Source organism: Pseudonaja textilis, chromosome 10, assembly GCF_049901715.1.
Source record: "Pseudonaja textilis isolate UNSWEBS1 chromosome 10, rPseTex1.2, whole genome shotgun sequence".
Taxonomy (NCBI): Eukaryota; Metazoa; Chordata; class Lepidosauria; order Squamata; family Elapidae; genus Pseudonaja; species Pseudonaja textilis.
The window spans coordinates 4,917,525-4,934,482 of NC_141999.1; the positions used below are offsets into that span (position 1 = coordinate 4,917,525).

A 16,958-nucleotide genomic window follows, 5' to 3' on the forward strand; every position below is an offset into this window, starting at 1 on the left:
AGTTTATCAGTGTGTTATGTGATTGCTACCAAGTTGGTTGGGTTTTTTGTGTTCTTTCATTTTTAGTGAGCTTGTAAAATGTAAAAAAAAATAAAGTAATGGTGCAAAAGAGGACTGGTTGCCCAGAAAGTGATATAAAATAGTATTATTAAGTGGACAACGCTACAGTTATCAAGAAATTAGAAGAAAAATTGGTGGAAACTTAACCAAAGATGGCATTTCTAAGTTTTTGAAGAGGTATAAGGAGACTCAAGACACCACAAAATCACACTTCATTTTGAAAAGATGCACAACAGCAAGATAGAAGAATGAAGGGACTGTCAACGTGACAGAAGAAAATCATCTGGGTGTATACAAGATGAAATGGCACAATGCAATGTGAAGTTGATTGCAAAGACTGTTTAGCGTGGACTGCAGGAATTTGGCCTAAAATATAGAAATCCATGAAAAAAGCCACTTTTATTTCTCAAACAAAGGTTGAAAAGACTAGCCTGGGCTAAAACCCATGTTACCTGGACAGAGGAACAATGGGACAGTGTTATTTGGAGGGATGAGATCAAGATCTCTCTGTTTGGTAGTGAAAGCATAAAATACATAATGAGACACTTTTCTCAAAAGGTTTCCACAATTTTGGCCATTACTGTAGAGTGTTGGGAACTTTAAAGAGCCATAGAAAATCCAAGGAATGAGGTGGACTTTAAAAAACCATTTACAACCTTGATCCAACCTTAGCAATTAAAAGGGCTACAAATAACCCCATCTTGTGTCAGCAATTCCATCAAGCTCCTTTTGTGAGAATTCTGGTTATTGCTAACCCGGTGTAGCCAGATATTTCCTCCAAGTAATCAAACCAAATCTGGTGGTTCCATGTTGCTGGGACATTTAGAACAGGGGGCGGGATTCTTCTGTTAAACATAGTCCCTCCCAAACGGGGAACTTCTCAGATATGTGGACCAACTTTTCAATAACAGCTATGGTGGCAGAATATTTTGGGAGTGGAAGGCCACACGTCTGACAAATGTCTGAGCTGAAAATATTGAATTGAAAGAACAATTATAAGATTCTCCTCCCTCCCCCTCCGAAAAAAGATGATGTCTGTGACCTTCAGGATGCTCCTCCCATTTGTATGAGGTGACTACAAGGTGAGAGGAAGCAGGGAAAGTGCTACATGGTCTCAGCCCCATAAAATAAATCCCTATCAGGCAGGCATTTCTAGGGAAGACAAGTCAGTCTGCAAGAGAACACTAAAACAAGACAAGTAGAAAATGATTATTCTAAGAAATACAAGGTGTTTCCATATTCTCAGTGCAGCAGCATCCTGAGAGCACTTGCCAAAAATGCCTGTCTCACTCGGATCAGGTATTCAACTAAGTGCACATCTCTTGTATGGATTAACAACAATGAACACTGAGGTCAGTGCAAGTGAAAGGAAACCTGAACTTCTGTACTCTTGCTGATCACTTGGCACAGCTACAGCAGAATTTCAGAACTAGTTACAAGCAAGATACCAACAGATAAAGAGTCCCCTCTTCTTTTGGGGTAAATATTTTTTTCCATAGTCCTAAGCAGAAAGGTTACAGCTCAGTATTCAAGATTGTACTTACTCAAGTGTAGTACACTGTTTCATACATACAAATGCCCAAAATTTTAAACAACTACCCTTCCCTGGAAGCTTGTAGAGTAAAACTCTTGACCACACAAAGCTGAAATTTCAACGCTTCCATGTAGTAAACCTCTGGGAATTAATTCTACTTTTTATGTTCTCTACTGGGCTCCAAGTGTCAAATGAAAATAAATGCAAAGCTTTTTTGTTAGCATGCTAGTTTTGTGCCTGGTTCTGAGATTTTATATTTCATTTTTTTAAAATGAAAGCAGCTTTTTACTGGTGGGGAGTGGATTTTCAATTAAATTGGACTACAGTTAATGATGTGGAGATGCAATTCTCTTACAAGGTCTTGTTAAGAATCCTCACATTGAAAAGTTCCAGTTGCTTATTTTTAGCTTCATGCAAGCATCTTAAATAAAGCTTGACAAAATCAGTAATGCTTCGCGGAGGAGGATTTAATAGATTATTTAGTTCTCCTCCTTGCAATTAGATGCCAGCCTTGCTTGTCTTGTCTTTTTTCCCTCTGAAGAGTTCAATATTCAAGCCGTGGGACGGAAACCGCAGAACTCTACAAAAAGTCCCATCCTACACAAATCTGTCAAGCAGCACAGAGGACAATGACCCAAACAACTTGGAATAGAGATAGTAGTCCTTGATTTACGATGACAAATGGAACCAGAATCTCAGTTGTTGAGTGGAGCGGTCATTCAAGAGGTACCCACATGAGTGCTTCATTCAATGACTGCAATTCCAGCTCTCCTAGCTGTGGTTGTTAAGCAACCACACAGGTCATTAGGGGAACGGAGCAGGACGCTTTGGCAACTTGCTGCAAGTGCAAATAGGTTGCCAAGCACCCAAATCATAATAATGTGATTGCGAGTGGGAGGACTTTTAATGCTGATTGAAAGTAATTTATGGATTGTAAAACACCCTTTCTGAGCCAATGTATGGTTCCAGCCATCACAATAATCTTATGGTTGTTAAATGACTGGCTGTAAATTAGGGATTACCTGGATAAAAGATCCCTATTAAAATGCTAGCTACAAGGATTTACCACATTCCCAATCCAGTTTTTAACAGAAGTCTTTGGAAAGGCCATATAGTTAGCTGTCTTTCCCCATCATGTCCTTTTAATACCTAACAACACCACTTCTGGACATAAGAATGCCACTTACTTATTCCAGTTGCCAAGTAATCTATATACATTGTCCAGGACAGTCTGCTCAAAACTGGGACTCTAAATATGTGTTAGGGCAGCAACTTTACAACTTTATAAAGAACATATAAAATATGTGTGCACATTAACATATACAATACCAGTTTTTTTAAAAAATGGAAAAAATGTATGGTTTAGTAAAGTTTAATAAAAATGTATCAGGATGGTGGGATTAGATTTTTCAAAATGTGTTGCATTCTACAATGAATTAATTTCCAGTATTATTGGGCTTTGTAATAAATTGGAACTAGGAACCAATTTGCTTATTGCATTTCCAGTATTTCACAGAAAATGAGTTGCTTATTTCAGCAATCCTGATTGGAAGTAAATATTTTATACTAATTCTAAGCTTAATATTTGAGGTTAAAAAAAAAAATTGCACTGAAATTCTCATTGTTCCATCTTTATGACTATACATGTAGCCTTCAGTTAACAACTCATTCAGTGACCATTCAAACTTACGGTGGTGCCAAACGAGTGACATTTATGACCAGTCTTCAAAGTTCCGGCAGTCACAGTGCTCCTGGGATCACATGATCATATTTCCAACTGTCAGTGTCCCGTGGTCATGTGATTATGATTTGTGACCTTCCCTGGCTGCTTCTCACGATCAATTTCAATGGGGAAATTGGCAAGAAGTCAGAAGTCCTGATCATATAAGGTTCTTCTCATGTGATTCACTTAAGAACAGTAAACAGGGACTGCTGGAACTGCCATTGCTAGATTTCTAATATTTTGCCTTATTTTCATAACTGCTTTGTTGCTGTGCTGTTTATTTTGCAGCATGGAAATCAATTAAGTGTGGAAGCACAATGAATAGCCAAGACTTGAATGACCTTAGTTTCCTCATGTTAATAATATCTTACAAGCTGCAGAAATTGCTTTCTTTTAGTTTTAGTACTATCCTCTTCATAAAAAATAGTCATTTGGTAACAAAGCAAGAATGGAAAAATCTGGATGTAGTTTTTTCCTCGATTTGTGCTGATCTTTAGTAAGTTTAAACATTCAGTATTATATAGTATGTTGAAATGGTATTTTTCTATGTGTATCAACTTAAAATATATTTATGCAACCCCTCCAGGAGTACCGCTTCCACAGAAGTGATACAACCATAAGGAAATATAATCCATTCTGAAATCCATGTTAAGAAAGCCAGCATGATAGCTTAATCTGAAATTCAGAGCCACTTGGCTGCCTAGTTCTTTTGAATCCTGCAAGTTCTTGAATTTAATCCTTGCCCTTGTATTACTACATATATAATTCATTACTTGTGCAAGTGATTTAATACCTTGCTCTCATTAGAAACTAGAATAATTTGAAATAGAAAATTTAGGCTTGGTAAAGTATTCATCTTAAATGCTGCAATTCTGCCTAACCAAGGTAAAAGTCTTCTATTTGGAAATATCTGTTATTTGCTTCCAGTTTAGTGAACAATTGTTCTTAAATAAATACTTTTTAAAAAAACCAAATAGATTTTTTTAAAAAAAGTAATTAAGAACAATTGTTTATTAATCAGGAAGCAAATATCTTCTTATATTAAAATCTGTTAGTCAATATATAAATTGCTTTTCATCCTTTGTCAAATTCCATATCAACATCTGAGTTTTCTCCTTGATTCATTAGCCTGACACCAAATTATATTATTGTATATCAATACTATTTAGAAAACCTCATGTTAAGCAAGAGTTAGTACAACATCATCGGCAAATAATTTCAATTTATACTCTTGTGAAGCTATTTTGAATCCTAGGATTCTATTTTCTTGACACATTTGGACTGGCAATAATTCCTATGCTAATAAAAATAAAGGACCTTATCTACACATCCTCTGAATTGATTTTTCCTTTTTCTAGGCTAAGGATGGGTGGGGTGGGGGCGTTAATCTGACTGTCTATGGATGTCGATATCTTCTTGAAAAAGGTCAGAGTGCAGCTAAACTAGCCAGCTGGGAGTGGTGTGATGCCAGTCAAATTTCTGAGCCTGGCCAACTAGTTAGCTGGGGTGCCAGTGTGATGCCCATGCATGAATCTATGCTAATCAGTCTGCTATTATCAGCAGGCTGGGGTGAGGGGACCTGAGCATTTTCCCTCTTAGGTTTCTAGGAGTGTAAGTGCCAGACTGTAAAATTTTTATATTCCTTAGGGAAGGGGGAGCTTAGCTTCAAGAAGTGTGTGTTGTGGGGAACAGCTCTATCTAAGAAGGTAGCATGTTTGGTGTTGCCTTCTCAAGCGCAGGGGGGATTTTTCAATCTCAATGCCCCCATTATCCTTGTTATATAGACAGCCAGTCTGGTTTAGTGGTTAAGACACGAGGCTAGAAACCCGGAGTTCAAGTCCTGCCTTAGCCAGCTAGGTGACTTAGGCCAGCCACTCTCTCTCAGCTTAAGTCATCTCACAGCATTGTTGTTGTGGGTAAAATAAGAGGCAAAGTGTACGTTTCATTACCTTGCAAAAATAGTAAAGGTGGAATAAAAAAAGGTAAATTTGAGGCAACTTGGCTCAAAAAGTTTTATTCTATGATGCATTGTTAGAGATTACAAACATGAATGTTTTAGTAGTATATTGTTGAAGTTGTTCCTAAATGATGGAATGACTGGTTTTCAAGACCAAATGGCTCCATAATCAACAGTAGTGCAGACCATTCAATGGGGTATGTTTAACCACAGAAAGCCATACATAGAAATGGATGCTTGTCAACTGCTGAAATAATACACTGCTCAACATGCAACTATGGAACTTCTTCTGACTTGAAAGTAAGAGCAAAGTATTTTTAATATTTCTAAGCATGTGGACAATACTATATTTTAATGACCCTGTTTCAATGAAGAACTAAATGAAAAATGGCAGATGAAGATGCCAGCACCCTGGCAGGAAGATTTTTATGTAGTTCAAATACTTTTGATTGAAATATATCTACTAGTCCTTCTTTAGAAGTATCTAGACAATATATTTTATATAGAAAGGGGTAGCTGATAAACATTTTTCTCTTGTTGGAAAATCAGAAAAGGGTGATTTTCCACTCTAGTTGCTCTAGTAACTAGCAATCCATGTAGGAGATTGTCAAGGTTTTTTAAAATTTTACAGTCATTAAAATTGCAAAAAGTCTGAACCTTCTCTCCTACAAAAGTACAACATGAACAATCACTAAATGCTCATGGATATAGCTAGTAAGAGGTCTATAAACAATTTCTCTGTAAGATGGTATGAAAAAAAAATCTTACCACTGTTAGGTTTCGAATCTCATCCATGACCCGAGGCCAGAAAGATTGAAGACACTGCTGTGCATCACTATTTCCTCCTGCAAAACCCCCATCCGTGGACATTATGGTAACTGAAAAGAAACCAAGTAATATATTAAATGTAAGACAATGTGGATAAGGTATGTTTTAAAAGATATATAGCATATGATGAATTGTAAAGTAAAATAAAGATGCTCCATAAAGCTTCAAACTAAGAACGTAGAGAGGATCTTCCTCAAATCTCTTTCAACAACATAGATTTTATTCCATCAAACCTTGGAACAAAGTAATTTTGTTGGTCAAGGATTTTTGTAAGGTCTGATACTTTTCCTATTCCCTATTCTGCTAAGTGATCAATCCAGGGAGTACCTTTTCTCTCAGAAATTATTTTTTGTTTTATAGATATACTTCCTGATGTTCTTTTTTCTTGCAGAAGATCTTGAAGATCCTTCTCTACCAAGCATTTTTCTTTACCATAATCTGTCAAGGAACTTCCTATCTTCTCTTCCACTGATTTAATTAAGATACTTGTATTAGTCTTAGATCGGGGTGAGGAACGATGGCCCTTTTATAATTTATAGACTTCAACTCCCAGAATTTCTCAGTCAGCCCTGAGCCAACAGGGCTGGCTAAGCAATTCTGGGAGTTGGAAGTCCACAGGTCATAAAAGGGCCATCGTTCCTCACTCCTGATCTAAGACAAGGATAAACTTATTTCATATGAAGAAGTTATCCTCAGCTAAGCACAGCAGAATTCCTTCAGATAATCTGTTTGCCTAACTTCTACATTCACCTGTACTGACTTGTTATGTGTGTGTGCGTGTTGTGTGTAGGGTTACATCATCATGCATTTTAAATATTACTGTTTGAAGCATTTGTTCTGACTGCAAATTAACTTCTTCTTATAATGCTCTGGAAAACTCATTATGACATCTGTTTCCAATATTGTGTGGCTCCTCTACAGAATGACAGAGGCCCAAGGAGGCATGAAATCCTGGGGAAAGGTATGGCTTCTTAAAGGAGAATGCAAAGATGCTGCATTCAATATCCCAGACAATTTCTTGGGAGTTAAATCTAAAGCTCTACACAACCCTGCTAGGGAAACACGAGGAAATAGAAGCCAGGATCCTAAATCAGCTTTTAAAAAACCCTTAATATTTTGCTTTGGTGGCAGTCTGTATCTTATTATCAATAAGAATGGAGAGCAAGTTATCTTTCAAAAATTAATTTCTGAACAATCTAGAATAAAACATAAAAAATTATTGACTCTGGTTGGCCCAAAAGTATTCACTCATAAGAGACCACCCTCTGTGTCTTCCCATGATTCTTCTCTTTTCCCTGCTTTTTTTTTCTTTTCAGCTTTTTCTGATATAATTTATTTATTTTTATTTATGTATTCAATTTATATCGCACATTTCTACTCATAGCATTCTATATTTCTTAATATTTGGTGCAGGTTAAAGTGAATGATTCAATGCAGAGATATGTTGTGGGGACTGAACCTCAAGAGGATATAAATATATCCAGGCTTAGAAGATATTTGTAACTTTTCTGTAAGGGTTGGGTGTGACTTTTTTTCCATTCAGAAGCCCCATCAAATAGAAGTTCATTCCTTTGAGAGCAATTATAAACATTTTTAACAAGAACTACTGTGTGTGTGTGGGGGGGAGAGTTCTCCCTGTTGGAGGGCTCCGAAAGAGCAAACGCCATTCTGTAGTGGTGATGAAGGGGGACGCCCTACAGGTTGTGGAGAGCAGTAACTCTCCTGCTGGACTTCCCTCTCAACCACGACGAGAAGAGGCAGCCATCATGTTTGTCACGAAGCTGGGACAGCCGAGGCAACAAAGAAATGTGCAGGAGCAGTGTAGATGAACAGCGATTGGAGCTGGGTGAGAAGATACTTTTTTATTTAGACCCTAACTTTAAAGAAAGATGAAAATCCAAGAAAAGAGACTCTTAGAACTATTTCTCAAAGCAGCGAACAACCATAGAGAGAAAAATCCTAGAAAGGAATTAAGGGGAGAAAAGCTACAGACCTTTTAAAACATAAAAAAATAGGACTTTTAAATTAAGCAGGTGTTATTTTGAAAAGGAATTATAAAATGCTGGAACTGTCTACTTGAATAGCCGACTTTGCCTATATAAATTGAACTAAATTTGGATTAATCAAATCTATAAGACTTGAAACAACACTGAGGGCACCATCTACTGGTGAATAGAATATACCAGACCCCTACAAGTTTAGAAAAACTTTGGATAAGAGAAATAATTAACATTCATCAGGAGGACTGTGGTAACACTTACTGTTCTATAACTATTTACTTTATGATTACTGGAGACTCTATTATGAGAATAAGGAAGACTCTTAAGGAAGAATAAGGAAGACATTTGATTTGCGGAAACTGCCTAATTAATAATCCTGAGATGTAAAGAACTATGATTATTGAACTTTGTGAGGAGTAACATTGGACTGGAATATATTGTTTTTGGACTTGAGTAAGAGCGGGACTTATTAAATTAAGACAAGATGCTCCATCAGGAGGAAATGAGTGAGATTTCAAGAGAAATGGTGTTGATGTTCCAAAGCATTATGGAAAATAATCACGGAGAGATAAAGAACCTAATGCAAGGCATATATGGCAAAATAGAAAATATGCTGATAATGAAGATTAACAAATCCAGGAAAGAGAGGTGATCGCAGAAAGAATGGAAGAAAAGATAGAATAGACAAACTAGCAAACCAAGTAAGAAGATGAGAAGGAGAAGACAATAAAGACAATAATGACTGATGAAATAAACCAAGGAAAAAGTACTTTAAGAAATTTAAAAATGGAAGCGAACTTATGGCACGCATGTCACAGGTGGCACGCAGAGCCATTTGTGCTGGCACATGAGCTGCTGGCAAACTTACGTCACTGCGCATGCTCATGCCTCCCAGCTGATTTTTGGGCTGTTTGAGGCGTTTTTTGGCCTCCCAGAGGCTTGAGGAAAGCCTTTGTAGGCCGAAAAATAGGCTCGTTTCATCACTTCCTGTATTTCCGGAAATACCAGAAGTGACAAAACGGACCCTTTTTCGGCCTGCAAAGCCTACAGAAGCTTTCCTCAAGCCTCTGGGAGGCCAAAAAAGGCCTCAAATGGACCAAAAACCAGCTGGGAGGCTCAGTGAAGGTAAGGGGGCACACACAGGGGATGTGGAGGGGCACACATTGCCTTCTGGTGCACAATTTTTGGCACAGGAGCCCAAAAAGATTAGCCCCCACTGACCTAGAAGATATTTTTGAAAGGGACGTAGGGTTTGGATGGATGACTCTGGAGACCTGGCAGCTTAGGAGGATAGAGATGGAAGAAATATTTAGTCTGAATGGTGAAGATGCAGGTGTTGATAAAGACAAAGATCCAAGACAGGAGTATGGGAGGCAAGCCAAAAAATGAATAAGAATTGAAGTATTAAAACAAACAAGAGATGATGGATAGAATTTTTTTTCTTTTTCTCTAATATAATTATGGCCTGATTAGACATTTGAATAGTGGTAGAAATAAGAATATACACCTTCATATGAAGCAATAGTTACATAATTGGAAGCTGAAAGATGGTATTATTGGGTATGTTTAAATAATAGGAAGATGGGTACTTGAATGGCATATTGTGACTTTGAACAACCAAATAATGAAGGACTATGTTTTAATATAAACATGTGATTTAATACTAGGATTAGCAATGATAACCTGATTATAGAAGCTAGAATAGAATAGAAATAGCGGGAATATTAGCAGACATAATATTTATATAACAGAATATAAGTAATAATTTGATGAAAAAGATCAGGTGTTAAAAGATAGTATTACCATGTATGCTTATATCATTGGAATTAAAATAGAACGCTGAGATATTGAATAATTACTCTAAAATCATGTATATTAATACAAAGATAATATAAATTTGATTAATACAACTATTATATCATTACTGATGTTTGTATCAAAATGAATTATATGCAAGGGTCACAGTGTTCATGTACTGATATTGATGTATACTTAGTTTTTAATAACAACTGCACTTTTCTTGGGAACTAGGCCTACACATGGATGGCCTGGAAAAGAAGAAGAAAGCATCAAATTATTTAAAAAGAACGTTTACAGAACTCAGAATTCTATTTAACAGCAAAACTGAAAGTTTGCTTCTATACAGAAACAGTCTGGATCAAAAGATTATTTCCTTTTAAAATAAGATAAAACAAGATTCAACCAATGAAATTTAAATCTGCTAAATGTTCTCTTCAAAAATACTAAAGGTACTTTTAGAAATGACTGTGTTAACTATATCATTCAAAGTATGCATAGAAGAGTGAGAGAAATAAAAGACTGCTTTATTTAAAAGTTTGAATGCCTACAATCTTTTTATGCAGTGGCGTAATGGGAAATGGCTTAAGGCCAAGAATAATTCTAATATAAGTGGATATGATTCCCACCGACTTATGTTCCATTGTATGTGGTAGATTTTATTTTGGCTTTCTCTCCCGCCATACCCACCCACAATATAAGTCCACTGTTTGGAACAAAATTGTCCAGAACCAATTACAGCATGAATTTTGACTCATGCAGTGTAAAACAGCAAGTTCTTTTTTAAAATAAAAAATACTTCTAAATGATCCCATGGGGAAATTAATAGCAGTTAGGTTGCTTATACACATCAGTGAAAAACAATTATTCCCATACATTACTTATTTTAAAAAAATATCTACAATTAGTTACATTTTTAAGTGTCCAGGTTAAAGAAGTTTTGATGAATATTGTTTAATATGCAGAGTATCATGGCTTGCAAAAAAGGAATTCTGTTGAGCATATCTAGAGAATTGGCTAGAATAAATACACAAAATGCAATCAGGTCTTTCAAATGTATATTTAGTTGACAATCATTATAATACATGAAGCAAACGAAGATAATGTATGCAGTATCTGTATTTTTTACACTGTAGAAGGCACGAGAAATAAGCAAACTCACAACAGAAAAAGCTTCTGTAGTTTTAAAAAACACCCAGTATTAAGACCATAAGTATTAAGACAGGCACCTCAACTCTAGCTGCTAAAGATAATTAGGTCACGATGCAGTGAAAAGACTTTGTAGATGGTCATAAGGGAGGACAGGTCAGTTTCTTTAGTTAATTGAAGGCACTTTAAAATGGGCGTTAGTAGAAGTTACCCTGAATGCCCTTTCTATCTATGCTGCGAGAGAGCCCAGGGTGGATTGACTCCTTCCTATGACGTCATTTAGCTGAGTCTGTACTAAGATATAAAATCCATCCCCCGGAAGAGACCCCAGCTTTGGCGAAGATACTTGACAGTCTGAAAGGTGTCTCTGAAAGCACAGAAATATGACTTACCCTCTCTGGACGAATCAAGGGAGGGGCTGGGCTCTCTCACAGCATAGATAGAAAGGGCATTCGGGGTAACTTCTACCAACGCCCATTCTCCTCCATGCTGCATCAAGAGCCCAGGATGGGACATACCAAAGCTTGCATGTCCACGGGTGGGTCCTCGTCTAGCTTATCACACCGACTGTTGAACCACTCGTTGAAGCACCCGTCTGCCGAAGGCTGCAGTTGCCGAGGCAAAGACATCCAGACGGTAGTATCTGATGAAAGGAGAGGGAGATGTCCACGTGGCCGCATGACAGATCTCCTCCGAGGGTGCTTGGGTCGCCCAGGTAGCCGAAGTGGCCGCGTTTCTGGTAGAGTGCACCATCAGACCTCAAGGAATCGGAAGGGCCGCAGCTTTGTAGGCCTGCTCAATGCAAGATCTGACCCATCTGCTAATAGTAGGAGAAGAGGCCTTGTGCCCCAAGGGAAAAGGAAACAAAATGGCTTCAGACTTCCTGAAGGAGGAAGTGCGCTTAATGCATATTCTAAGAGCCCTACCTACGTCTAGGGAGTGCCACTGCTGCTCTAAGTCATGGTGCGGGAGGGGGCAGAAGCCAGACAACATGATGCCTGGGACCTGTGAAACAGGTGTTAACCCTTGGAATAAATGAGGGGTCCAGACTGAGGACAACCCTATCATCGTGAAAGGAACAAAGGTCCTGTCTGATGGAAAGAGCAGCGAGATCGGATACCTGCCTGGCTGAAGTGATGGAAACGGGGAACACTACCTTCAGAGTCAGGAAACGGAGAGACAATGTTCTAAGGGGCTCAAAAGGGGGCTTTGTAAGGGCATAAAGGACTACATGAAGATCCCAGGAAGGATACCTGTGAACCACCGGAGGGTGCAGGTTGGAAGCCGCTTTCGAAAACTTCCTGACTGAAGGGTGATGGGATAAGGAAGGAAGCGAACCCCATGAAAGAACCTAGGAGAGGGCCTCAACCTGCCTGAGTAAGGTGTTGGGAGCAAACCTTTCTCCAGATCATGCTGAAGGAATCTAAGAACCTCTGCCAACTGGGCTAAAGCGGGAGAGAGAGACCCTCCCTAAGGCACCATCTGGAAAGGCCTTCCAGGTGGCATCATAGATGCGCCTTGTGGGAGGTTTGTGAGATGCCAGGATAGTGATGATGACCCTTTCAGGAAGATCAACCACCTCTAGCCACTGCCGCTCAAGTGCCACATGGTCAGCTTGAGCCACTGGGGCTCCGGGTGGAGCAGAATCCCCTGATGAAGGGAGATTAGATGGGCTGGGATCCTCCAAGGAGAAGCCACCGACAGGTTGACCAGGTCCACAAACAGGGCATCCTTGGCCAAGAGGGTGCCAGCAGGAGGAGCTCTGCTCGTTCCTCCAACATCTTCCGAATTACTGCCGGAATAACGGGAGCGGGGGAAAGGCATAGAGGAGACTTTGGGGCCGTCTGCACCGAAGGGCATTGGTCCCCTCCGGTCCCTGGCAAGGAAACCTGGTGAAGAATCTGGTGACCTGGGCAATTTGAGGAGTGGAGAAGATCCACCACCGGCATTCCGAATCTGAGGGAAAGGTCCCTGAATAGAGAAGGAGGAATAGACCATTCTGCCTGGTCGACTAGGCTCCTGCTGAGCCAGTCGGCCTGGGAGTTGTTGATCCCAGAGAAGTGGTCCGCTGAGATAGACAAACAGGTGTTGCTCTGCACATAACCCCAACCATAGACCTCGCCCCCCCGCCAGTTGACATGAGCCATGGCGGCCATGTTGTCCATAAGGACTAGAACATGAGAGTCAGTCATGAGTGCCTGAAATGCTTGAGAGCTAGAAAAATAGCTCTGAGCTCTAGCCAATTTATGGGAAGGGCCTGCTTTGACCTGGACCAAGGTCCTGAGCTGTCTGGCCTTGCATATGGGAACCCCAACCCAGGAGGTTGGCATTGGTGGTTATCACTAGCCTGTCTGGGACCCTGAAAAGGAGTCCCTTCCAGATTAATGGGGAACACCACCAATTGAGAGATCTCCGGATTTGTGGCGGGAGCGGGACCTTGATGGATGAGTGGCTGGTTCCTGCTCGTTGGTAGGGAAGCAGGAACCATTCAAGTGGACAGGACTGGAAAAATCCATGGCTCTGGAGATATGACAGGGTAATTTGCAGATCCCAATGGGCTGCAGGGATGAAGGAGGACACAATCAAAATGTTGTCCAAGTAGCATTGGATCCTCACTGGAACAGAAAGCAGAGATGCCATCAATGCTGCCAGAAGACCCTTCGTGAAGACCCTTGGAGTCGATGAGAGGGTGAAGGGAAGTGCTCGATACTGGTAATGGGTATTCTGATAACAGAAACAGAAAAACTGGCGATGATGAGGCCCAATGGGGATGTGGAAGTAAGCCTCCATGAGATCAGTGGAAGAGAGATCGCCCTTCCGAACACTCTCTAAAATAGAATGCAGAGTCTGCATTTTAAATAGCCTGTATTTTACAAATTGGTTGAGAAATTTTAGATCCAGGATGGTTCGCTACCCCCTCTGAGGCTTTGGGAACGATGAAAGGCGAGAATAAAGCCCACGTCCCCATTGAGAGGGGGGAACAGGTTTGAATAGCTTGGATTTCAAGAAGGAGTTGAATGGCCCGATTCATGAGGTCTTGCCTTGAAATGTCCCGAGAGACAGGACAGAACAAAATTTATTTATTTATTTATTTATTTATTTGGGGGGGGGGGGTGCATTAGAAAGTCCAATTGTAATCCTGACCTAATAGTGCTGAGCATGCAGGCATCCGCCGTTGACTCCTCCCATTTGGAGGCAAAGAAGGCTAGGCGACCTCTGATGGGTGGTGAGAACGAGGGATTACTTAGAGCGACGGCAGGAACGACCCCCATCCTCCCAAAAGGGCTGTTTACCAGTATAAGGAGCTGGCCGATAGTCGGCTCTCTTCCCAGAGGAAGAGAGAATTTTACGTTTATCTCTGATTTCGATGAGATAAGGTTCCAGAGCATTGCCAAAAAGCTTATTGCCCGCGAAGGGAACTGAAACCAGCTTTCATTTACGGCATAACTCCGCCTGCCAATTTCTGAGCCGTAACAGTCTTCTTGCTGCTACTGAAGATGCCATGGCCCTAGATGCAAATTTGGTGGAATTGAGAATGGCATCTGCAGTGAATTCCGCCGCTGCGATAATCTTATTAAGGCCTTGGTGAGACCGAAGGTCAGATGTAGGCAATCTAATCTGGAGTTGGTGCAGCCACCGTATGGATGCCCACGTGAGAGTGCCAGAAAATGGGAACGAGGCCAGAACTGGAATGTCAACAGAAGGCACTGCCAGGGAATTGTCCAGGGCTGTGCTGATGTTGTAGAAACGTTTATCCAGAGAAGATGGGCGAGGACCTGCCGAAGGGGAAGCGCACTGTTCCTTGACCATGTCCAGGAACAAAGTGGGAGAAGGCAAAACCCCTGCATGCACTACAGGCTTGGAGAAGAATGAGTCTCCCTGGCTAGAGGGAATTCCTTGTGGCTCAGGAGCCACTTCCTCTGGCGACAGCTTGGCAATGACCAAGGCCACGCTGAGTAATGGCCTGAAGAGAGAACGATTGAAGACCAATGCAGAGGATGTCTGCTCTGGGCGAGAGTCCTCTTCCTCTGAAAGATTTTGGTCAAAGGTCTCACCCTCTTCACGTTCTGAACGAGTAACTGTGTTCAGATGGTAAAGCCCTTCCCTCCTCATCAACCTCCTCCCATTCTGGTAGAGAAGAATGGACCCTGAGGTCCTGGGGCCTGTGTAAATCAGGGTGATGAGGCAACTTATAGATTGAGAAGGGAGAAGGGCCTGAACCCTTTCTGGAGGTCGAAGGATTTGCTTGAAGCCTTCAGCCAATCCCTGCCTAATGGCCAAAGAGACAACATCTTGGATATCCCCTGGTCTATGCTCAAAGGTAGGGGCAGAAGGCCGAAGGCCCGCTGCTGAGGGAGTGAAGGTGGCTTAAGGCCTAGATTGAGAAGAGGTTCGAGGCCTGGAGGGAGGGGGAGGAGCATAGGGCCCAGAAGCCTGTTGGAAATAAGGCCTGCCAGATCTGCTTAAATCCTGAGGATCATTGTACTGCAAAAGCCTCAGGAGACCAGGATGGAAGATGGAAAGGCTCATAGCTAACTTCTCCTCCCCTGGGAGGGCTTGGCTGATGCCCACAGGTCACCTGAAACATGCTGTAGTTGCACTCCCTTCTGTTGAATAGTTCTGTTGAACTGCCTCTCTAGGGCTGCATGCCTGCGCTTTTCTGCCCTCAACTCCGCCTGAGTTGCCTTCTTAGGGGCTAGAGCCTTAGCTCTGACTTTAACAGCCACCTCCCTCTGGACTGATTGGGTGTGTTGCCTACAACTTTTTCTCTTATTGGCTTAAGAGACTGTTCCACTGGGGGAAACGACTCTGCCTGACCCTTTGAAGAATAAAGGCTCTTACTATGGAAAGAAACTGTTTGGAAATTTTTTGTATTAAGCCCCTTAGGGTATAAATTGGCCCCCGGGCTTACAAAATGGCCACTCACCTCATGGTGGAAGGCTTCAATCCAAGATGGCCGCTGACTATGGGAAACAGGCTCCGAGATCGAAGAATTTCTCCTTAGGCTATAAAGAGCCCCGAGTGAAGTCAGCAAAGGAAAGGGCAGCCTCTGGCCACACTATCAGCTGGCTGACGTTGGTATCAGTTTGCCGGTCGCTTTTTATGACCGCTCAAACCGCAGGCGTGGGGGAAGTCTACAGCCGCTGCCCAACTTGCCTGAACAGCACTCTGGCAACGCTGCTCCCAACGCTGCAGGAGAGAGAGAGAGCCCTGCTCTCCTAGAAGAGCAGCTGCCCAGATCCTGGGAGCTGCTGAAGCGAGGAAAAAAGGTACTGAAGATCGCTGGTGAGTGCTATCTACAGAACCTCAGCTGGCTGAAGCTGTTATCGGTTTGCTGATCGCGTTTTACGACCACTCAAACCGCAGGCGTGGGGGAGGTCTACAGACGCTGCCCAACTTGCCTGAACAGCGCTCTGGCAACGCTGCTCCCAACCTTGCAGGAGAGAGAGAGAAAGCCCTGCTCTCCTGGAAGAGCAGCTGCCCAGATCCTGGGGGCTGCTTGAAACGAGGAAAAACGGCACTGAAGATCGCTGGTGAGTGTTATCTAGCAGAAGTTTTCAGAGACACAGCTACTGACTGAAAGGAGCTGAGTCAAAAGCTGGGGTCTCTTCCAGGGGCTGGCTTTTATATCTTACTACAGACTCAGCTAAATGACATCATAGGAAGGAGTCAACCCATCCTGGGCTCTCGATGCAGCAGGGAGGAGAATATCTCCCTACCATCAGAATCTGCAGTAATGTGCTGAAGTTTCATAGCAATTGCACACAGATTCATCAGCATAAGCTAAATTGGAAATGATTCTAATGAAGCCAGGGGAAATCCACTAATTTAAAGTTTCTTCTTCTGCACTCCACCGTTAAATTCACCAAGGGATTTACATTTTTTCATTAGAGCCTATTCGCAGTATTA

The 16,958-nt window shown here is 41.4% G+C and overlaps 1 protein-coding gene across 4 annotated transcripts in view; it reads right to left on the reverse strand.

Annotated features, from left to right (window-relative positions):
* NFYC (nuclear transcription factor Y subunit gamma) overlaps window positions 1-16,958 on the reverse strand; it is a 58,437-nt gene that overhangs the window by 22,529 nt on the left and 18,950 nt on the right. For all 4 annotated transcript variants that reach the window (XM_026702692.2, XM_087939559.1, XM_087939561.1 and 1 more), the window contains exon 2: window positions 6,043-6,152. In XM_026702692.2, the coding sequence (XP_026558477.1) occupies window positions 6,043-6,144 (102 nt within the window). In that variant the 5' untranslated portion in view covers window positions 6,145-6,152. The remainder of the gene's footprint in view (window positions 1-6,042; window positions 6,153-16,958) is intronic.